Source organism: Callithrix jacchus, chromosome 9 (genome assembly GCF_049354715.1).
Source record: "Callithrix jacchus isolate 240 chromosome 9, calJac240_pri, whole genome shotgun sequence".
Classification (NCBI taxonomy): Eukaryota; Metazoa; Chordata; class Mammalia; order Primates; family Cebidae; genus Callithrix; species Callithrix jacchus.
This window is the reverse complement of record NC_133510.1, coordinates 111451606-111474238: the sequence shown is the minus strand read 5'-3', so window position 1 is coordinate 111474238 and position 22633 is coordinate 111451606. Positions and strand designations below refer to the sequence as shown.

Here is a 22633-nt window from a genome sequence, read left to right as displayed (position 1 = left end):
TAAGTCAAGCAGGGTGGGTCAAAGGCTGGTTTCCCCACATTCTGGCCCGCAGCAGAGCTCTGGGTGGAGGACTGGGCCAACTATTGAGGAGCCAGTAACACTTTTGAATTCTTCCCATGACCTCTCATAAGACAAGAACGTCTTGTCTTTATCCAGATCTGATTCTTTGCACTGTCTGGTTTGGAGCAGACTGCGATGGAGATAAATGTCTTGGAGAGTCACATGACTGCGCCTACCTAGTGTTGTAAATGTGCTTGCCCTTTGACCCAGAAATTCTTTTCTGGAACTTGCCTGCAGAAATACGTGTGTTTGGATGCTAAAATGGGTACACATGGATGTTCATGCTAGTGTTGTTTAGAATAAGTGAAAAGAAAGGGCTAGGCTAGGTGCGGTGGCTCTCTCTTGTTATCCCAGCACTCTGGAAGGTCAAGGTGAGAGGATCACTTGAGATCAGGAGTTCCAGACCAGCCTGGCCAACACGGTGAAACCCTGTTTCTACTTAAAATACAAGAATTAGCCAGGCGTGGTGGCTGGACCCTATAATCCCAGCTACTTGGGAGGCTGAGGGAGGAGAAGCTCTTGAACCTGCGAGGTGGAGGCTGCAGTGAACTGAGATCATGCCACTGCACGGCAGCCTGGGCAATAGAGCGAGACTCCATCTTAAAAAACATAAGTGGAAAAAAAAGGAAATCACCCATGTGCCCATCAGTGTAGGGGGTGGAAGAAATGGTAATCTCGTCCAGTGAGAGGCTCAGGGCTTTGACTCTTTTTGTTTGTTTGAGATAGGGTCTTGCTCTGTCACCCCAGGTTGGAGTGCAGTGGTGCAATCATAGCTCACCGCAGTGTCGATCTCCCAGGCCCAAATGATCCTCTCATCTCGGCCTCCCTTGGAGTAGCTGGGATCACAGATGCATGCCATCACGCTTGGCTAATATTTTTTTCTTTTTAGTAGAGACAGGGTCTTGCTATGTTACTCAGGCTGGTCTCAAACTCCTGAGCCCAAGTGATCCTCCTGCCTTGGCCTCCCAAAGTGCTGGGATTAAAGGCATGAGCCAACCACACCCAGCCAGGGGCCTTTCTCTTACGGAGCTCTGGCTTCTCTGCTTCTCTCCAGTGAATTACTCATTTCTATCTGTAGTCTGTACTTATGTTCGTTGTGTATCCAGTGATTTTCAACTTTTTTGAGGCACAGAACCCTTTGTTCAAATAAAGGGATCCTAACATTTAAGTCAAATGAAAGTAACTAAACCCTTGAAAGGGATGGGATAACCTTTCAAGGCTTACCTCCCTTTGCCCCCATAGGGGCCTCAGGCTCAGTGAAGCATAGTTTACAAACAGTTGTACTAGTCCCACCACTCAAGTTATGGATGGGAAACAGAGACTCAAGTTGCCCAGAAAGGTCATGGCCAAGGCCAGTCTCTAGTCCAGGTCACCTGACTGTCCAGTGCTCATTCAAGACTTATCTCTAGGTAGATGATGGAAACATCCATAGAAAGGAAGTTTTATCGCTTCCTTTCTATGCTCTTCACTTCATTAACTTTTTATGTGCCTTATTGTAATCACTGAAACATCTAATTCAATAGAGTGCTGGTTGTGGAGGTGGTAATGGAGGTGGAGGTAGTGATGATGAAGGTGAGGGAGACGGTAGTGGAGGTGGAGATGGTAATGGTGGTGGTTGCGGAGGTGGTAATGATGGAGGTGATGGTGATTGTGATGGTAGAGGTGGAGGTGGAGATGGTGGTTGTGATAGTGATGGTGGTGTAGATGGTGGTGGATGATGGGGTCATGGTGATTGTCGTGGTAATGCTGGTAGTAGTGGTGGTGGCAGAGGTGATGGTGAAGGAGGAGGAGGTGGTGAGATGATGGTGAAGGAAGTGGTGGTGGTGGAGGTGGAGAAGGAGGTGGTTGTGATGTGGTGGTGGAGGTGCCGAGAGAGGAAATAGTTGTAATGTTGGTGGAAGCAGTGGTGATGGTGATGGTCTTGGGTGTGGTGGTGGAGACAGTGGTAATGGTAGAAGTCATGATGGTTGTAGAAGTTATGGTGGTGTTGGTGAAGGTGAAACAGGCAGTGGCGGTGGAGGTGGAGAAGGAGGTGGTGCTGGTGGAGGTAGAGGTGGTGCTAATAGTGATGATGGTGGTGGTGGTGGAGGTTATGGCCATGGAGGTGGAGGTGGTGGAGGTGGTCCTGATGGTGCTGGTGATGGTGGAGGTGAAGGTCATTGTGGTAATATTGGAGGTGGAGGAGGTAAGGGTGGTGGAGGAGGTAGTAGAGGTGGGAAAGGTAGAGGTGGTCCTGGTGGTGGTGGTGTTGGTGGTGAAGGTAGTAGTGGTTGTGGTGGTGATGGTAGTGGAAATGTTGGTGGTGATGGTGGTGGTGGAGGTGGTCATGGTGGTAGTGGTGTTGGTGGAGGTGGTGGTGATGGTGGTGGTGGTGATGGTAGTGGAGATGGTGGTAATGATGATGGTGGTGGTGGTGGAGGTGGTGGTGATGGTGGTGGTGTAGGTGGTGGAAATGGTGGTGGTGATGGTGGTGGTGTAGGTGGTGGAAATGGTGGTGGTGATGGTGGTGGGGGTGATGGTGGTGGTGGTGATGGTGGTGGTGGTGGTGATGGTGGTGGTGTGGGTGGTGGAAATGGTGATGGTGATGATGGTGGTGGTGATAATGGTGGTGATGGTGTGGTGGTGCTGGTGGTGATGGTGGTGATCGTGGTGATGGTGGTGGTGATGGGGTAGCGGTGGAAATGGTAGTGGTGTAGGTGCTGGAAATGGTGTTGATGGTGGTGGGGGTGATGGTGGTGATGGTGTTGTTGTTGATGGTGTTGATGGTGGTAGTGGTGATGGTGGTGATGGTGGTGGTGTAGATGGTGGAAATGGTGATGGTGATGATGATGGTGGTGGTGGTGATGGTGGTGGTGGTGGTGATGGTGGTGGTGATGATGGTGGTGATGGTGGTGGTGCTGGTGGTGATCATGGTGGTGATGGTGGTGATGGTGGCGGTGATGGGGTGGCGGTGGTGGTGGTGGTGGTGGTGATCGTGGTGGTGTAGGTGGTGGAAATGGTGGTGATGGTGGTGACGGCGGTGGTGGTGGTGATGGTGGTGGTGTAGGTGGTGGTGATGGTGGTGATGGCAGTGATGGCAGTGGTGGCAGTGGTGGTGTAGGTGGTGATGGTGGTGGTGGTGATGGTGGTGATTGTGGTGGTGATGGTGGTGGTGTAGGTGGTGGAAATGGTGGTGGTGATGATGAAGGTGATGGTTGTGGTGGTGATAGTGGTGGTGATGGTGATGGTGATGGTGATGGTGGTGATAGTGGTGGTGATGGTGATGGTGGTGGTGATGATGGTGGTGATGGTGGTAGTGTAGGTGGTGGAGATGGTGGTGGTGATGGTGGAGATGGTGGGGGTGGCCATGGGGGTGGTGGTGGTAGTGGTGTAGGTTGTTATGGTGGTGGTAATGGTGGTGGAGGTGGTGATAGCAATCATGGTGGTAGTAGCTGTGAGCATCCTTCCTTGTTCCTGATCTTAATGGGAATGCTTCCAAAGGTTTACCAGTGCGCAAGATGTTAGCTGTAGTTTTCTTGTGACTGTCCCATATCAAGTTAAGGACATTCCTTTCTCTTCCTAGATTGCCAAGATTTTGTCACAAATGGGCATTGGAGCTGATCAAATGTTTACCCGAATCTACTGAAATGATGATACAGTTTTTTTCCTCACTGTGGGAAACTGGATGAAAACATTCTAGGCAGTCTGAACAAGCTGGTTTTGTCTCAAGCATGAAACCTCCCTTCCTCTCACTTGACCCATCTCTTCCTCCCCGCCTCCCTCAAATGCAGACGATGTGCGAGGCCTGAGGAACCAGGCAGAAGAGGAGGGTGAGGCATCAGAATAGAAATGATCTCCCCATGCTGGGTCAGCGCTTTTGCCAGCCTCACTTCTGCTGCTGTTTCCTGTTCTAATCCCAGGAGGGGTACAGCTTCCCCCAGTTGTTCCAGACAGAGCCGGAGACATTCTGAGGTTGGGCTAAAATTCTGCTGGCAGACAGGCGAGGAGGGGATCTTGAAGCCTTGCATTCCTCTCTGGGACGCTGGGGGCTGGGTGGGTGTGTAGTGGGGGAGGAATTTTTCTTGGGGGAGAGTTGATTTGGGATGTGGGGAGAAGGCCTGGTTGCTAGGCAGAATCAGCAGAGATGAATCACGCTTTGGCATGAGCTGGTTATTAGCTAAAACGAGAAGTTATCCAAGTCTGTGGAATCTTTTTGTTTGAGCTGGAAGGGAATATGGTTCATCACATGCAGTCCATTCGGTTCGCAGAGAAAACTGCAAATACAGGGAGGGAGAGAGATTTGCCCAGGGAATTAGAAATGAATGGATCTCTTGCCTCTGAGCTTTCTCCAGGCCCCTGACTGTGGCTGAGGGCCCGGGGACAAATAAGAGACTTTCAGGAGCACCACCCTTCTCCACCCTTCTCCCTATGCTGCGTTGTATAAGAAGCACCCCCTGTGCTGTTACTGTAAGAGAAGCACCCCCGCCATTCTATGAGGACCATCTCACCTCCTGTATTGCCGTTGTATTAGGAAGACCTCTTCACCCCCACCATTCTATGAGGAGCCCTTCCTAAATTATATTGCATAAGGACTGCCTCCTGTGTTGCCAGTGCATAAGGAGCACCTCCTGGGCTGCTTTTGTATAAGGGAACCTCCAGGGTTATTATTGTATAAGGAGCACCTCCTGTGTTATTGTATGAGGAGCACCTCCTGGGCTGCTATTGTATAATGAGCACTTCCTGTGTTATTGTATAAGGAGCACCTCCTGTGTTGTTATTTTTCGAGGAGCACCTCCTGTGTTGTTATTTTATGTAGCTACTCTTCCAGGCGTCAGAATATTAAGAGTGACCCCTCAGAGGTGCTCTCTGCCTGAGCCAGGTAAATCCAGTGTGATCTATGCTGTGAATGAAAGGCACAGTGTGCTGGCATAGTGACTAGGCATGTGTCTCTATTTAGCTGGATGGTTGGGGAACCTAGCTGGGGGATGGCATTTAGGTGAGACCTGAATGGAGGAGGCAGACTTGTGAAGCTCTAGGGAACAGGGCTCTGGGCTGTGGGACCAGCAAGTGCAATGACGGGATTGAGCTGGGTGAATTTGAGGGGCAGCAGGGAGGCTGCTGAGATAGGACGGGGCTGAGTAAGGACAGAGGTGGGCAGAGCCCGGTCAGGGTCTCGGAGGTGAAAGAGAGAGGTTCCATGGGAAGCTGTTGCTCAGCACTGATCAGGGGACTGCCCCGCCTCCTGACTCCTTCCCTTGCACCATGGTAAGAGCCTGTCCTGCAGGCAAATGAGCATAGTAAACACTTGCCACGTGCCTGACTGTGCTGGGCACTTTATCTGCATGATCTCCTTTAGTCGTGCAAACAATCCCCTGGGCCGTCGACAAGTGAGAGAGGCCGGTGCTTGCTTGCAGGCACTCAGTGCAGGCATCCCTGACTCAGGCTCTCTCTCTCTCTCAAGGCCCTCAGCTCTGTTAGCTCAGCCGGAGAAGGAATTGCCCACACCAGCAGATTGTCCTCTGTGTCAGCTCCTTGGAGAAAAAGGGTGGGAAAGGACAAGAGGAGACTCAGAGCCTGGTGGCTGCCCAGGCAGTTTTTGCCAGGAAGCAGGGCTACCCTGTCCAGAGTCACTGGAGGTTAGAGGGGATAAGCACCCCCTTGATGGGAGATGGTCCCCAGGGACCCTGCTCTTGTGGGAAAGTGAGCAAGACTCTGGGGCTGAAGGGCCAATGGGACAGTTTGAGAAGCTCCCACAAACTCTTTTGCCCCCAGTGAGCCCAACAGATGCCTGGAATTCCAGTGGTTTATTTGTTGGTGGTAAGCATTGTCCTTAGCTCTTCTTCTTGTAAAATGCAAATCTCCTTTGGAAAAAGAGTGGGAAGTTGAAATCCTGAACCCAATAGAGTGATAAACTTTTTAGACTGCAAGTGATGGAGGCCCCAGTGCAGGACAACTTGGAGGGGCCATCTGAGTTAGAGCTCCCCATGGGGTTGACTGAAGCCTTTGTTGGGATTACACTGCCTCCTGTCTCCTCCCTCTGCCAAGTCCTGATTTCTTAACCCCCTTCCAGAGGTGCTGATCCCAGGAACATTCCCAAATAAACACCTCTCTGCTAATCTCCATCTCAGGGTCAGGTTCCTGGGGAATCCACCTTGTGACAATTACGGCGATGGTGATGATGTTGATGGTGATGGTGATAATACTGGTGATGATGATCATGATGTAATGATGATAACGATGATGGTGTTGGTGATGGTAACGATGGCTATGATGGTGATGATGATTATGATGGTGATGATTATGATGATGGTGATGGTGATGATTATGATGGTGATGATGATTCTGATGGTAATGATAATAATGATGATGGTGATTATGAAGGTGATGATAATGGTGATGATGATTATGATGGTGATGATAATGATGATGGTGATGGTGGTGATGGTGATGGTGGTGATGATGATGGTGACAGTGATTATGATGGTGATGATGATTATGATGGTGATGATGATTATGATGCTGGTGATAGTGATGATGATAACAATGGTGCTGATGGTAATGATGGTGATGGGATGATGTTGGTGATGGTGATGGGTTGTTGATGGTGATGATGATAATGGTGATGATGATGGTGATGGTGATTGTATTACCGTTCATGGTGCCATAACAAAATACCACACACTGAGTGGCTCACACAACAGTAAGTCAAAGATCAAGGTTCTGGCATGCCTGGTTTCCAGTGAGGGCTCCTCCTCTTTCAGGCATATAGATAGCCACTTTGTCCTCAGATGTCACATAGCCTTTCATGTGAGTAAACACTGAGAGACTTCCTTTTTTTTTTTTTGAGACAGGGTGTCTGTCACCCAGTCTAGAGTACAGTGGCATAATCGTAGCTCACTACAGCCTTGACTTCCTGGGCTCAAACAGTACTCCCGGTTCAGCCTCCTAAGTAGCTAGAACTTCTGTCTTGTACCACCACACACACCTATTTTCTTTTTTAGAGATGGGGTCTTGCTGTGTTGCCCAGGTTTGTCATGAACTCATGGCCTCAAGCGATCCTCCCATGTTAGGATTACAGGTGTGAGCCACTGTGCTGGGCCAGACCTCTTCTTATAAGACCACCAGTTCCTTCAGATTATGATACCACTTTTATGAACTCATGTAACCTTAATTACCTCCTACAGACCCTATCTCCAAATAGTCACATTGGGGATTAAAGCTTCAACATAAGAATTTAAGGGGATATAACTTAGTCCGTAGCAGGGATTGATAACAATAACAACTTCAGCAGAGCTGATGATTTTTATGGTGGTGATGATGATGGTGATGGTGGTGGGGGTGGTGGTCATGGTGAGGATGGTGATGATAGCCAACATTTATTGAGCACCTACTATATGCCTGGTACTGTGTTTTTTTCACTTTACATGGGAGAATTCACTTAATCCTCACAGTAATCCTCTGGCTTAGGAGCTAGTCATCTCCTGATTTTTCAGAAAGAAAAACCAAGGCTCAGAGAGCTTAAGTACTTGTGCAGGGTCACGTGGAGAGATCATGGCAGAGCTGGGATCAGAACCTGAGTCTCAGAGTTGTTCCCTAATGTCCCGTGGTATTGCCCAAAGGGGCCAATGACCTAGGGCTGCCTATTGAGGAGGTTTGGGGCAGAAGTGAATCCCACCTAGTTTCCCCACTGGGGCTTCCTTTGACGGATAGGCCTGAGGTCCTGGTGGCAGGATGGGAGGCCCCTGGAAACCCCTTTCCACCAGTAGATCCAGGATAATAAAGTTATCCTCATATGGGGGGGCTTTTGGAGTTATTCTGGGGGTTGGGTTTCTCTGAGGTGAGGCCATGGGCTGGAGCGTCTAAAGTGACATGTCCAAAGATAGCTGGGCAGGGTGGTGGTATTAGAATGGGCCTGGGGAACAGATGTGCCCTGTGGCTGGCCACTTGCTGGGGGGTGAGCTTGCCCATCAAGCCACATCAAGGTGTTAGCTGTGTTAACATCTACGTTGGGGTGGTATCTGCACAGATGCAGACAGGCCACAGCTTTGCCTGATTTTGGAGGCTGGACTGTGAGGGTTGGTTCTATGCCAAAGACACCAGAGCTTGGAAGCCTTGAGGTGGCCGTATTTTAAAATAGTTCATAGTAGCGGTAGTAACAGTAGTAGTCACAGGACCAACAGTTAGTATTCGTCATGGTCATCTGTGGCCCACCTCATTTTATTGTGCTTCAAAGATACTGTGCTTTTTAGCCATTGAAGGTTTGCGGCAAGCCTGTGTTGAGCAAGTCTATTGGCATTGTGTTTCCAGCAGTGTGTTCTCACTTGTGTCTCTGTGTCATATTTTGGTCATTCTCAGAATATTTCAAACTTTTTCAACATGCATCAGTAATTGTTCTGGGGTACCACGACCTGTGCTCATATAAGACAGTGACCTTAATCAGTAAATGCTGTATGTGTGCTGACTGCTCCACCAATGAGCTGTTCCCTTCTCCCCCTCTCCTGTAACCTCCCTATTCCTAGAGGAACACAAAAATATTGAAATTAGCCAATTAATAACCCTACAATTGCTTCCCAAGTGTCTAAGGAAGAGTTGCATGTCTCTCACTTTAAATCAAAAGCTAGAAATTATTACACTTGGTGAAGAAGGCCTGTTGAAAGCTGAGACAGGCTGAAAGGAAGGCCTCTTGCACCTAATCTTAGCCAAGTTGTGAATGCAAAGGAAAAGTACTTGAAGGCAATTGAAGGTGCTGCTCCAGTGAACACATGAGCGATGATAAGAAAGCAAAACAGCCTTATTGCTGATGCGGAGAGCCTGTCACTGTAGTCTGGAAAGAAGATCAAACCAGCCGCAACATTCCCTTAAGCCAAAGCCCAATCTAGAGCCAGGCCCTCACTCTCTTCAATTCTATGGAGGCTGACAGAGGTGAGGAATCTGCAGAAGAAAAGTTGGAAACTAGCAGAGGTTGGTTCATGACGTTGAAGTAAAAAGCCATCTCCGTAACTTAAAAGTGCAAGGGGAAGCAGCAAGTGCTGATGGAGAAGCTGCGGCAAGTCATCCAGATCTAGCTACAGTCACTGACGAAGATGGCTACACGACACCACAGATTTTCAGCTGGGTGCGGTAGCTCACACTTGTAATTCTGGCACTTTGGGAGGCCAACGCAGGAGGATAGCTTGAGGCCAGGAGTTCGAGACCAGCCTGGGTAACACAGCGAGACCCCATCTTTATTAAAACAAAATTAAACAACACATTTTGGCCAGGCACAATGCCTCACGCCTGTAATCCCAACACTTTGGGAGGTCAAGGTGGGCAGATCACTTGTGGTCAGGAGTTTGAGACCAGCCTGGCCAACAAAGTAAAACCCCGTCTCTATTAAAAATACAAAAATTAGCTGGACGTGGTGGCGCACACCTGTAATCCCAGCTACTCAGGCATCTGAGGCAGGAGAATTGCTTGAATTGGGGAAGAAAAGGTTGCAGTGAGCCGAGATTGTGCCACTGCACTCCAGCCTCGGTGACAGAGTGAGACTCCATCTCAAAATAAAATTAAATAAATAAATAACACATTTTAAATGTAGATGAAATAGCCTTCTATCAGAAGAAGATGCCATCTAGAACTTTCATAGCTAGAGAGAAGTCAATGCCAGGCTTCAAGCCTCGCTCTCGCATAAGGGGATAAGGCAGCTGGTGACTTTAAATTGAAGCCAATGCTCATTTCGCATTCCCCAAATCCTAGAACCGTAAGAATTGTGCTACATCTACTCGGCCTGTGCTCTATAAATGGAGCAACAAAGCCTGGATGACAGCACATCTATTTTCTTTGTTTTTTGAGGCGGGGTCTTGCTCTGTCACCTGGACTGGAGTGCCGTGGCGCGATCATGGCTTACTGCAGCCTCAACCTCCTGGGCTCAAGCGATCCTCCCACCTCAGCCTCCCAGAGTGACTGCAATTGGGAAATGGAATTTCAGAAAAAGTTGGTTCTAGTCCTCATGGATGATTTTGAGGAGTTCAAGACTTCAATGGAAGAAGTCACTACAGATGTGGTGAAAATAGCAAGAGAACTCGAATGAGAACTGGAGTCTGAAGAAGAGGAGATGTTTCTCATGGATAAGCAAAGAAAAGGGTTTCTTGAAATGGAATCCACTTCCAGGGAAGAAGCTGTGAACATTGTTGAGAGGACAATAAATAATTTAGAACGTTACATAAATATAGTTGGTGGGCCGGGCATGGCGGCTCATGCCTGTAAATCCAGTACTTTGGGAGGCCAAGGCGGGGGGATCACTTGAGGTCAGGAGTTTAAGATCAGTCTGGTCAACATGGGGAAACCCTGTCTCTACTAAAAATACAAAAATTAGCTGGGCCTGATGGCACATGCCTATAATCCTAGCTACTCGGGAGGCTGAGGCACAAGAACCATTGAACCCAGGAGGCGGAGGTTGTAGTGAGTGGAAGTCGTGCCATTGAACTACAGGTTGGGTGACAGAGCAAGACTCTGACTCAAAATAAGGAAAGAAAGAAAGGAAGGAAGGAAGGGAGAGAGGAAGGGAGGGAGGGAAAGAGTGAGAAAGAGAAGGAAGGAAGGAGAGAGAAAGAAAGAAAATAAAAGAAAGAAAGGAAGAAGAAATTTAGTGAAGCAGTGGTAGGGTTTGAGAAAATTGGTTCCGGTTTTGAAAGTTCTACGGTGGGTAAAATGCTATCAAGTAATACCATATGTTATAGAGAAATCTTTTGTGAAAGGAAAAGGCAAGCAAAGTGTGACAAACTTCACTGTTGTCTTAAGAAGTTGCGGCTGGGAGCAGCGGTTCACGCCTGTAATCCCAGCACTTTGGGAGGCTGAGGAGAGTGGATCACCTGAGGTCAGAAGTTCAAGACCAGCCTGGCCAACATGGTAAAACACCATCTCTATTAAAAATAAAAAAATTTGCTAGGCATGGTGGCGAATGCCTGTAATCCCAGCTACTTGGAGACTGAGGCAGGAGAATTGCTTGAACCCAGGAGATGGGGGTTGCAGTGAGCCAAGATAGATCGCACCACTGCACTTCAGCCCGGGTGATAGAGCAAGACTTAAAAAAAAAAAAAAAGACTTTGCCACAGCCACCTCAACCTTCAACAACCTCCAGCCGGACCAGTCAGCAGCTGTCAGCACTGAGGCAAGACCCTCCACCAGCAAAAAGATTCTCCTGCCTCAGCCTCTTGAGTAGCTGGAACTACAGGCGTGTGCTAATATGCCCAGCTAATTTTTATGTTTTTTGGTAGAAACAAGGTTTCACCATATTGGTGGTGCTCGAACTTCTGACCTTGTGATCCACCCGCCTTGGCCTCCCAAAGTGGTGGGATTACAAGCGTGAGCCACTGCGCCCAGCCATTTTTTTTTTGACACAGGGTCTCACTTCCTCACCCAGGCTGGAGGGCGGTAGTGCCATCACAGCTCACTGCATCCTTGAACTCTTGTGCTCTAGGGATCCTCCCACCTCAGAATCCCAAGTAGCAGAGACTACAGGTGCATGCCACCACAACCAGCTCATTTTTAATTTTTTTGTAGAGATGGGGTCTTGTCATCTTGCCCAGGTGTTGACAGCTGTTGTGAGATCTCAGTTCTTATCTTCTTAGTTTAAAAGAATTTAAACAAGAGACACACAGCAAAGGGGAGGTGTAGTATAGAGTAATTTATTGCAGAGGAAAATGAACATTTTGAAAGTTAGATACAGAAAGGACAGGACACCCTGAGAGAGAGGGGATTCAGGGCAGGCTGCTTGTAAGGAAAAGACAGCATTGATTATTGCTGGGAAACTTCCTTTATGGGGGTTTTACATGATTATTCATAACGAGTTGGGAGAGGCGTTACTAGTAAGCATGTTCTGGGCAGTCCTCTCGGTGCCCATGCACCGTATGCTTGTTCATATGTCACATGTCTCATTAGCATCCTGAATCTCCACCCAGCGGCGTTTCGTTTTTACTATTTTAATGAGCAAAGAATCAGTTTGAGGACAGGTAACATCAAGTGCGCATGCTCTCTGGAGGGAAAAGTACTTTCTGAAGATAGTTTTGCTTGAATGAAGTCAATTATAATGCGAATGCTGAGGCTTATTGTGTTGACTGAATGGTCACCACGGATGCTGCACTTTGAGGACATGGTCACTTCCTTGACTCCCTATCCTGCTTCACAGGCTGGTCTCAAACTGCTAGGCTCAAGCAATCCTCCTGCCTTGGCCTCCCAAAGTGCTGGGATTACAGGCATGAGCCATTGCACCTGGCCAACAATGCACTCTTTATGTGCCATGTGCTTTCCATGTATTATCTCATTTAATCATCACCTCTACCTGATTAAGTAGGTACTATTATCATTCCCATTTTGCAGATGAATAAACTGAGGCTTGGGGAGGTTGAGTCTTTTGCTTGGGGTCACACAGTGGTGGCCAGCGTTGGAGTCAACGCTCTAAGCTCATTCCATTCTGCCCTGCTGCTTCTCCCTGGGTGGAGATAATCTTTTCTAGGGAGGTTGCCTTTTGAGGGTCTGGCTGATGTCATCTTGGAGGGTGGGGAAAGCAAGCGGGCGGGCTACAGAGAGCCATTGGGCAGGGGACATGCTCCACGTCCATCTTCGGTTGGGGCTGGAACTCATCTGTAGGGGCTCTCTAACGCCACCAAAACTTGATGGGACCTAGAAGTCTTCTCTGCTGTCATGAGGATAGACACAAGGCCTGCACTCTTGCCTCAAGTTAAGGGGCCTAAAGTATGGAGAAGTGAGCCTCATTTTCTTGTCTTTTTAAGAAAAAGAGACAAGTCGTTTTTACAGGACAATGCTTAATGTGAGGTTCTAAAACTGTGTATTTGGATGTGGTCCCAGGTGGACCTGGTCCAAGAATCACACTTAGGAAACGTTACATTAGAGACTGGTCATATCGGCTGGGTGTGGTGGTTCACGGCTGTAATCCCAGCAGTTTGGGAGGCTGGGACAGGTGGATCACCTGGAGTCAGGAGTTCAAGATCAGCCTGACCAACATGGAGAACCCTCATATACTAAAAATGGAAAAATTAGTGGGGCATGGTAGTACATGCCTGTAATCCCAGCTACCTGGAAGGCTGAGGCAGGAGAATTGGTTGAACCCGGGAAGTGGAGTTTGCAGTGAGCCAAGACAGTGCCATTGCACTCCAGCCAGGGCAACAAGAGCAAAACTCCGTCTCAAAAAAAAAAAAAAAAAAGAGATGTGTTCCTATTTGTAGTGTGGCACCCAGGAGGGGGTGGAGGTGGGCAGAAAACCTCAGCCAGAGCTCGATTCTACCAATTCCTAGCTGTGTGCCTTGAGGCAAGTCATTTCACCTCTCGGAACCTCTGCTTCCCCATCCATCCAGCCATCCATCCACCCACCATAAACTGACCCTGCCCATCAGGTAATGCCAGTGCCCAGGCCCCACCTCCAGAGCATTGGATTTAACTTGGCATCAGGATTTAATTAGGCTCCTGGTGGAAGCCAGGGTTGGCACGAGAGCAGCAAGTTGGCCAAATGAATGCATCAGGCTCAACCTGTGTTGGTTCAGCTTCTTCATTGAATGTTCAAGGCACAGGTGAGCCTCTGATGTGCACTTCGAATCCCTCGTGTGATCTGCCAGGAGGGGTGAGGCAGAAGAATGGGCTTTGGGTCACCCAAGTCAAGCCAGCTGGCTTGAGAGTCAGTTGGCCTCGAGCCAGTGTCCTTGTTTGAAACAATGCCCTCCGCAGGGGGACGTCATGAGAATTAACAGGATTACAAATATAAGGGCTTGGCACGGAGCACGGGTGCTTGACAGACCATTTTGACTGGTCTGTCCAGGTTTTCCATGGAGGGATTTATTTAGAGATGCTAAGACCTATTTCGAGGCTGCAAAAATCCCTCGACTTGAGCTCACTGAAGGGCAAGATGCCCTCGTGTGGCTCAAACTAGATTTGTTTGGGGAAAGTGTCTTTAATGTGAATTTTAAAAACATCCATTCATTTTAACAGGGCAACCACGTCTGAAGGCTTGGGCTACCCTGGGAATATGGCTTTGGTTGTTTACAAGCTCCTCCTGATGTTCAACTCTAAGGACGTTAACTGGGACAGAAATGTCTCATTAAAAAAAAAATCACAAAGAAAAGTGGTGGGGAATTGTGGTGGTGACACATGTAATAAAGAAGGGAGAGACAAGCTCAGCCTAGAGGGACTGTGAATTAAATAGCAGAACTCGCCACACAGGACAATTTTACATGGCTCTACCCAGGGTTCTAATTTGAGATTCCTATAAAGGCCCTGGTCTGTGGCTGCCTTCATAGACTGACTACAGAGGGAACGGTCTTTGAAGTTTTGTGCCCTCGACCAGAACCCAGAGCATAAAAGAAAAATAAAAAAAAAAAAAAAGGAGGTATATTTAAGAGAAGCAGCAGCCAGCCTATGCCTGAACAAAAAACCACCACCAGAAAAAAACAAACATATCTTACTTTTGAACATTTGAGACTATGGTAGTCAGAATCTCAATAACCCACTTTCACTAGAAGATAGGGCATCCTTATTGAGATTTACATGACTAAGGGTAGCCAAGAATAGGGAGATGTCAGGGTAGGAGGGACCATGATTAGACTCATTTATGCCCAAGCCAGGAATGAATGTTTTTTAAACAACCTTAGGTACACTATGCAGGTACAGGCAGTTCAGAATGAACCACTTGAATACTACAGCTGTGCAGAGCAGAACATTCAGAAGTTTATTACCTAAAGTTTGGCTCACTTGTGACCACAGAAGACCCAGGAGGTTCTTAAATGTCAGGGGCTCTAGAGTCATCTGCCCAGACAGAAGTCAGAACTGTGGGCCTAGAAATCTGCCTTTTAAACTCATTCCCCAGGTGCTCTTTACGTATCTGGTCCACCGCTTTAGGGTGCTAAACCCGTGTGTCTTAGATTTCAGTAACTAGTGAAATTATAAAAAGAATCAGCAAGACTCACTTTGAGCGGTCGACTATTATCTCACAAACAATGAAAAGTGATAATCATCTCCTTTCATCCTTGTTCCAAAAAAAATTATGTCTATTTGTCTTTGGAAAAAAATCTTGTCCATGACCTTTACTGTTGTTTGCTTAGAGAGCTGTGTATGCCATTGCCATCCAGCCTTGGGGAACTCTAAGGGTCTTTTGGTACCACTTTGGAGTGAATGATGGGCCCAAGAGACAAGGCTTACTAGAGAACACTATAATCTTCCATTATTTTATTATTATTATATATATATATATATATATGCAGATCTGTTTTATGTACAATTGGTTCTATCAAATAATCAGACCAAGGCATTCTACTGGTAATTTCCCCCCAAATCAATTCAGGTAGAATTAAGATATTTATGCACTTCACGGGCTATCAAAACTTGAGACTTCATTATCAATTTCAGTTCTGAGGCCAACACACAATTCAAAATATACATTAACTAGGTTAAGGCGATAAGAGCGGGCTGAAAGAAACCATGGATTCAGAACAATGAAACTGTGTATTTTGCTTGTATAAGTCATAACATGAACAGAAAGTATTGTGCGTATCTCATAGCTCTTCAGTGTAGAGGGAGCGGCTTCTGAACATCTAAGGTGATTGCACAGCAGGTGGGAAACAGCTGTTGTAGCCTGCTGGAGGCTTCGCCCAGGGAGGGCTCATTTCTTCTCTGCCTCTCCTTTTTTGGGTTCTTGTTTCAATTTGTAATCAGCCAGGGCGGCCTTGATTGCATCTTCAGCCAGCACTAGAAGTAACAGAAGGAAAGCACCCTTACTTTCTAGATGCAGAAGAAATGGTCTTGGGAATAGAATCTTGAAGAGCTGGGAGGCAGTGGTGCTGGTAGGGACTAAAGGGGTAACCAAGCCAGAAAGCTGGGGAGAGGAGTAGCCGGGCAGGTCAGGAGCTGCCTCCTGAGCTGAGTTACTCCTGTGGGTGATCCTGGAGACAGACTAGGGTTTCAATATCTGTGATCCCAGGTTAATTCCTTAGGTTCTTCAAACCTTTCTATAGAACTGGGATAATCATGCTTTTCTTGTCAGGATAGTGTGGGGACCTAGAGAAGATGTCTGACACATAGTAGGGACATGGCAAATGTTAGTTCTCACTTGCTCCCATCAAAGTCTGGCTTTGGACAAAAATCATGTCATGATAAAAAGTTGACATGTCCTTTGGAAAAAAGATCATGTCAATCTGTTGATGGGATGGCATCTGCCATATCACCCTCTAGTGATGAAGAGTTTGACCACTTTTATTTAGGAGTCAATATTCAAAGTGAGGCTACAGGGAAAATAAAAAGGGAGCTGGAAGGACAGCAGAAAGCAAGCAAATAGCAGAGAACATCAGCTAAAGGTTTCAGTATCTAAAAAGGCCTAATAAAAGGGCTGGGATTTTCCTGAAACCACATGAAAATGTTTGCAAGCAATGATGTTTCTTTAGGAGTACTTAAAATTCCAGATCAAGTGGAAAGTACTTGGGTCTGACCAGGCTTCTTGAAGAATGAGTTAGCGTATCTACCCCAGCACCTGGCTCTTCTCCTGTGAGTATTACCCTGGCAAGAGGCCCGACTCTCTGCTGATTTTTAACTAATTTGGTTAGTAAACCTCCATTGATGCGTTAAGGCTGTTTCTCATTCCTTCCTTCCCCGAGAAGGTTAAGAAATGATTAAAAAAAAAAAACCAATTAGATGTAATAGAGACCCAACTGGAAAGCCAAGTACAAGTCTTAAGGCATCTGGGCTTTTTTTAAGGATAGCAGAGCGGGGGACATTGTACCACTGGGCTTAGTTGTACCATATAGACAGAAACAAACTCCAACGGAAATCGCTTCCAGCCAGGAAGTAATGAAATACACAGGAAACAGGATTATGCAGAAAGCTGAGTTTTCTCCTTTGCGGGAAACAGCAGATTCGGGGATCAAAGATGAGAGCTTAAATTCTGGCTCTCCCACTTACTGGCCATGTGATGTGGGTGTCTCAACCCAAGCCTCAGCTTCTTCATCCGCAAGAGGGAAGTAATGACACCTACTGGGCACTCAGGGATATTTCTGAGGTTTAGAAATTATACCCATCAAGTGCTTAGTATGATGGCTGGTACATATCTCCTTCTGGCATGATTCTCTTAGAGATGAATGTGAGACCATGGGGGCTCCAACCCTCTGAGGTTATAAGGACAGACTCATGAGCTCTAATTCTGAGGGTTATAAAGATGGGCTCCATGACCTAAAAGGACTGTTGCAAATTCAAGCCAAAATTACTGCCAAGTGTTCCAGCTGGCTGGCGCTGAGAGCAGAGACTTACTGGAGCAGTGCAGTTTCACAGGAGGAAGGCAGAGCTCCTTGGCGATATCTGTATTTTTGATAGTCAAGGCTTCCTCCACCTGAGAGGCATAATGGAAAGATGGGCAGTTTTAGCAAAGCTTTATCTTGCGAGCTCCAGACAATAAAAAACGGAGGCCAAAGAGGCCCTCAGGGTTGGTGGGGATGATGTGTTTAACAACTCAAACAAAGGGCTAAGGGTCTTCTCAAGGCTCCCACTGTATCAAAGCTGCAGCTGGGATTCTCAAGTATGAAGTATACACAGCTACACTGCCTGGCCTGGGTAAGCAAAGACAGCCCAGACACTTCTATAAGCCAGGAAGGAACCTGTGAGAAGTCTCTTAGGGATCTGCTTGTGGCCTATAACAGGAATCTCTTCCTTAAAAGGTAGTGATTTCCTATGCTGGTTTTGTAAATATCAGCTTCTCTGATGTCCTTAGATGAAATGTTAGAATAAATCCTTTTGACAAGAAGTGCCAAATGGCATCAGAGAGGTTGGGAAGATGTCAGGTAAGTGGCACTGTGGCAGTGGCATAGCCGGGTCAGGCTGAGCGCTTTCTTTGGAGCATCTCCTCCAGATCAACTGAAGTGGATGCCTGGGGTCTGGCTGACAGCCCTGGGTGATGATGTGAGGCAGGCGGGTCCTTGTCCATGTGACAGAGTCCCACTGCCTTAGAGAAAGCCAGATCTTCCAACAGCCGGACTCCCTGGCTATGTCTGACTATCCCTCAATTTCCCAATTCTGCTAACCCCTCTTGGTTGATTCGGGTTCTGCTCCTGCAACTCATAGGGGAGATAAGGTTAAAGAAACGTCCTCTCTCCCATTTTCTGATCACAGTTCACAGTCCCCTATGGGACAGGTTCTGGGAGCATAGGTGCCTTGTCTCATTTCTCCCTTCCCCTAAGGACAGTTCCTGACAAATCCCTTCAGAGCTACCTCCTGCCAGAGCAGGTTAGGTCTGAGCTTCCTGGCCCAGAGGAGCTTGCCAGCCAGACCTTGAGCCACAGGAAGCAGGTGGCATGTGGCCTGGCAAACCGCTCTGCTGTGGAGCTGGCCAGCTCCCAAGCATGCTCCTCCAGGACTCAGCTCCTTAAACTGGGTCCCTTGGGGCAGCAAAGATGACTGCCCTGCTGGTTGGCTTATCTGAGAAGTTTTGACAGCAACTGGATTTTAGAAAGTCCAACTCTTCACTGAGTTTGGGACCTTTTACCTCTGCAGCTACTGAGGAAAGACACTTGGGAGAGAAAGGGATAGAAAAGAAGTTCTAAGCTCTTTATTATCTCTGCCTTTAGAGGGCCTGTGATCAACCACTTGGATCACTGTTCTGATTTCGTTGTTCATTTTGCCCCCACCCTTGCCGTATTTTTTTCTTTAATCTCTCTTTTAACACAGGCTAGTTTATTTCACCAATTCTTATAAGCCACCTAGAATTCTTCCTGAAACATGATGAGAGGACATAAACATGAAAATAATTATCATACAACAACTCTCTGACTTGAGAAATTATAAGAGCATCAGTAACCTCAGAGAAAGCCAAAGATTTCTTTTAAATTTTATTTTGTTAGAGGGACAGGTGAGAGTCTTTTCTGTATTTAATTAACAGAACACCCAAACTAACAAATAAAAATGATCAACAACAACAAAAAAACCGACACCTAGTAGAAAGAGCAGTAATTCCCAATTTGAAGAATGGATAATATAATCAACATCTGTGGAGAAATTAAAAAAAAATTAGAATATGAAAAAAAAATCATGATTGCTTGTTTTTGACCCATTAGACCCTTCGAGAGACAGGTTTGGGGCCAATGCAATTTCATTCTGTCAGATTTGTGAGCAACCTTACCGTCTTTCCTTTCACCCATTCAGTGGCTAATGAGCTGGAGGCAATTGCAGAACCACAGCCAAATGTTTTAAACCTAGCATCCACGATCTTCCCCTTTTCATCCACTTGAATCTAGAAAAGAGACAAGAGTTAAGTGGTGAGTTCTGGGGCCACCATCTGGAACCTGGCACTCATGTAGGTTAACTGGGGCCTTCCCCAAGGGTTTTGGGCTTGCTTTCCACATTAGGTGATGGCATTCATTACCGATTTCGCCTTGTTTCAAAGGGCTCAGTGATGAAACGTGAAATGTAGAAACAACTATACAGGTCCAACAGACAAAAGATCAGCTGAAAAATATATTTCTCCACCCCAATTTTGTTTTGTTTTGCAATCCTGGCCTGCATTTTGACTATGAACTTCTATTTGGGCAATCTGCTTCTTTAAACCCTGAGAGAGTCCACAATAAAGGTCTCTAGTTAATACTTTTTCCTTGGGCAGCAGATTATACTTAGAGGTTTCCTCCTGCTTTGTTTCTGTATTCCAAGATACCTATGAAGACCTCTGGCAAGCTGCCCACTCACCATGAAGCAGTGGAGTGGCGCTACAACTACAGTTTCCCCAAAGCACTAGACACTATCTTCATGTTGCCCCTGGTCTGGGGACTGGTTTAATTTACTGTGTTTCTTGTCCCACTGGGGACTGCTAGATCACTGGGATTTTCCTTTAATCAGTAAAATTCACAAAACTCTTTAGTTGGCTGAAGTTGGAATTTAAACTGATACAGTGAGTAAAAAAATGACATTACTTTTCTATTTCAGAAAAAGTCGGCATCCGTATATTAGCCTAGCAGGAGAGCCACAATTGAGCCCTGCTCCAATCATGTATAATGCAGACACATCCCATCTCATATGAATAAAGATGGAGACCAAATGAAATGCTGTATGTGCAAGTGTTTTGTAAACTTAAAGGGACTGTTATTACTATTAAAGACTAGGCATACCTGTAATTTCATTACATCACCACATGCTGGAGCCCCGACCAATCCAGTTCCAACATTTTTAGATGTCTTGTCAAGGGACCCCACGTTTCTAGGATTTTCATAATGATCAACAACCTAAAATAAGAGGGTTAAGAGAAGTCACGTTCACTCTCCATTGGTACTGGTTTCTCTGGTTTGACGGTAAGCTCCTCGAAGGCGGCAACTTGAACCTGGCAGGCAATCACTAAATACCAAATTTCACCTGAGTAGAAAGCTCTACACTCATGTCAATGAGAACCATTTGTGACCCCAAGTCCTTTTGTGTCTCCTCTATAACTACTTCACAGATCTCAGATACCTAGGAAAAAAATGAGCGAAATCATGTCTTAGTTCCATAGGGTTTTTACAGATACTTGACTTCTACCCACCTATGCCACCAGACTTGAACTCAAACAGCAGTTGTTATTTTCAAATAAAGCCAATCCTCAAAAGATGATTACTATTTAAAAACTCTAAAAATAACTATGGCCCAGGGAGGGAAAGCTTTCTTAGAAGCCTCAAGGTGACGGTTACAGAGGGAACAATGCTATGGAATGTGTATGTTTATGTGTCTTTTAAAATACAAACAGTGCCATTACTGTATTTCAGAGCCTGTCATCACCCTGGTGCAGCAGCGCACCCTGGCTGCTGAAAGGCTGCTTGTCCAAGTTTCTTCAGGGTGTGCCCTCAACAGAACACATCCCCGGGTGGGGGAGGAAAGAAGGCCTTGGCGAAAGGGCAGAAGGGAGACCAGGATAAACATCCACTTAAACTGTCACACAGAAGGGCTGAATAACCTTGAGGTTTGGTTACTGGTTAGTAGTAAGTACCCCGATCCTCCAGTTCCCTTTCCCTCCCCATCTGACTACAGATTTTGACTCCAAGCACAAGGATCTACGGGACAGTATTTTATCTGGGGGCTTTTTGTGCCAGATTGATTTATAGCATTCTTTGTTTCTCTAGTGAAAGTCTCACGCCTGGGGGACTTTGCGCCACCAGTCAGCAAGGGGCTGTAAACTATGTATCCCTCCTTCCCCGCCAAAAAAACCTCCAACACAAAACAAAAACATTACGCGTGTTGGTTACAAGCCTGACTCCCCTATACACTCCTAAAACAGTAACAGAACCGATCTCCTTGTGCTAGGGCCTATGTGCCAGGACTCCGCGTACAGTATCTTTTGTAAGGGACAGCTGAGAGCCCCCCCATTTACACCTGGGTTACCAGGTTCAGAGAGGCGCAGTGACTAGCTCAAGGCCACCTGGCCAGGGCAGCAGAGTGGCTGAAGACGGACCCCGCTTCGTTGGTGTGTTTGTCGCCGGACTCAGAAACTCAAGTCTCAACAGGACCCTGCCTCCTGGGCTGTTGGAGAACTTAAAAGTTGGGACGCACGAAGTCGCGGTAAGCGGCAGAACCCCCTAGAAGTCGCCGCCCGAGGAACGGTAACTGTTGTCTATCAGTTGCGGTCAGCCCGTCTGCGCAGCAAGGGAAAGTGAGTCAGGAGAGACGTGGGAGGGGACACCCTCTAGTCCTGGCTGCGCAGAACCCCGCGGCCGCCCCGCCAGCCCAGGCCTCCGCCGAGTCGGCGTTCCGCGCATCTCCTCGTTCGTCCCTACCTTCTTGTGATAGAGCCGGGCCGGGGCTGACAGCTCCCGAGCAGGCAGGCGGGGGCTCCGGAGCAGCAGGGCCGACGCCGCCCGTCTCAGACGGCCAGCCCCAGCCGCCGCCATCTTGCCGGCCTATGCCTGCGCCTGCGCCGATCCAGAGCAACGCCAAGGGGCGGGGCGTGTCTGCAAGTCGGCTCGGAGCTGGGAACCCGCCTCTAAAGTCACCGAGGCTTTGCGCCTGCGCCCTACTGTTCAGTGCACGCGTTTGCGTTCTGGCCCCGCCTTGACCACGCCTCTCGGGTCGGGCGGGGTCGGGAGCGGGAAGGTCTGAAGTCGCTGGAGGTCTTGTCTTGGGTGCTGGATTCTAGTTGAGAGAACCTCAGGCTGTTGCAGTGTGGGTCTTAAGTTCGCTTTCACAAAGCCCGCTGCGGGAATGCGGCGAAGAGGACCACCCAGTCAACTTTTCCTAACCCTATTTTGCAGCTAAGGAAACTGAGATTTAGGGCGGTTTAGTCACTCGTCCAGGGTCGCTCAGGGACTTAGGTTCAGTTAGAACGTGGGTAATCCTGGGTTAGAATCCTGGTTTGGTTCCTTCCTGACTGTGTGTCCCTAGACGAGTGGTACCAGCTTGCTGAGCCTGAACCTTCCCTTTTGTATTAATTCGAGGACAACTCTTTCATCATGAAGCTAGACATCTGTGTCGAGTACCTACTATGTGTCAAGGCGCTCTTCTAGACCCGGGGATCCAACGGAAAGCAAAACAGACATAATTCCTGCCATTAAGCTTGCTAATGAGGGAGCAAGGTAGATGGAGATAGAGATACACATCAATACTTTCCTACTTCAAA

The 22633-nt window shown here is 47.4% G+C and overlaps 1 protein-coding gene across 1 annotated transcript; it reads right to left on the bottom strand.

Annotated features, from left to right (window-relative positions):
- Window positions 1–15237: 15237 nt before the first annotated feature.
- Window positions 15238–21946, bottom strand: ISCU (iron-sulfur cluster assembly enzyme). Its single transcript, XM_002752954.6, has 5 exons — window positions 21795–21946; window positions 20163–20276; window positions 19184–19294; window positions 17323–17401; window positions 15238–15771 (listed from the first exon to the last, which is right to left on the bottom strand). The coding sequence occupies exons 1-5, from the start codon at window positions 21906–21908 to the stop codon at window positions 15686–15688; spliced, it is 504 nt and encodes a 167-aa protein (XP_002753000.1). The 5' UTR covers window positions 21909–21946; the 3' UTR covers window positions 15238–15685.
- Between the last annotated feature and the right edge of the window lie 687 nt (window positions 21947–22633).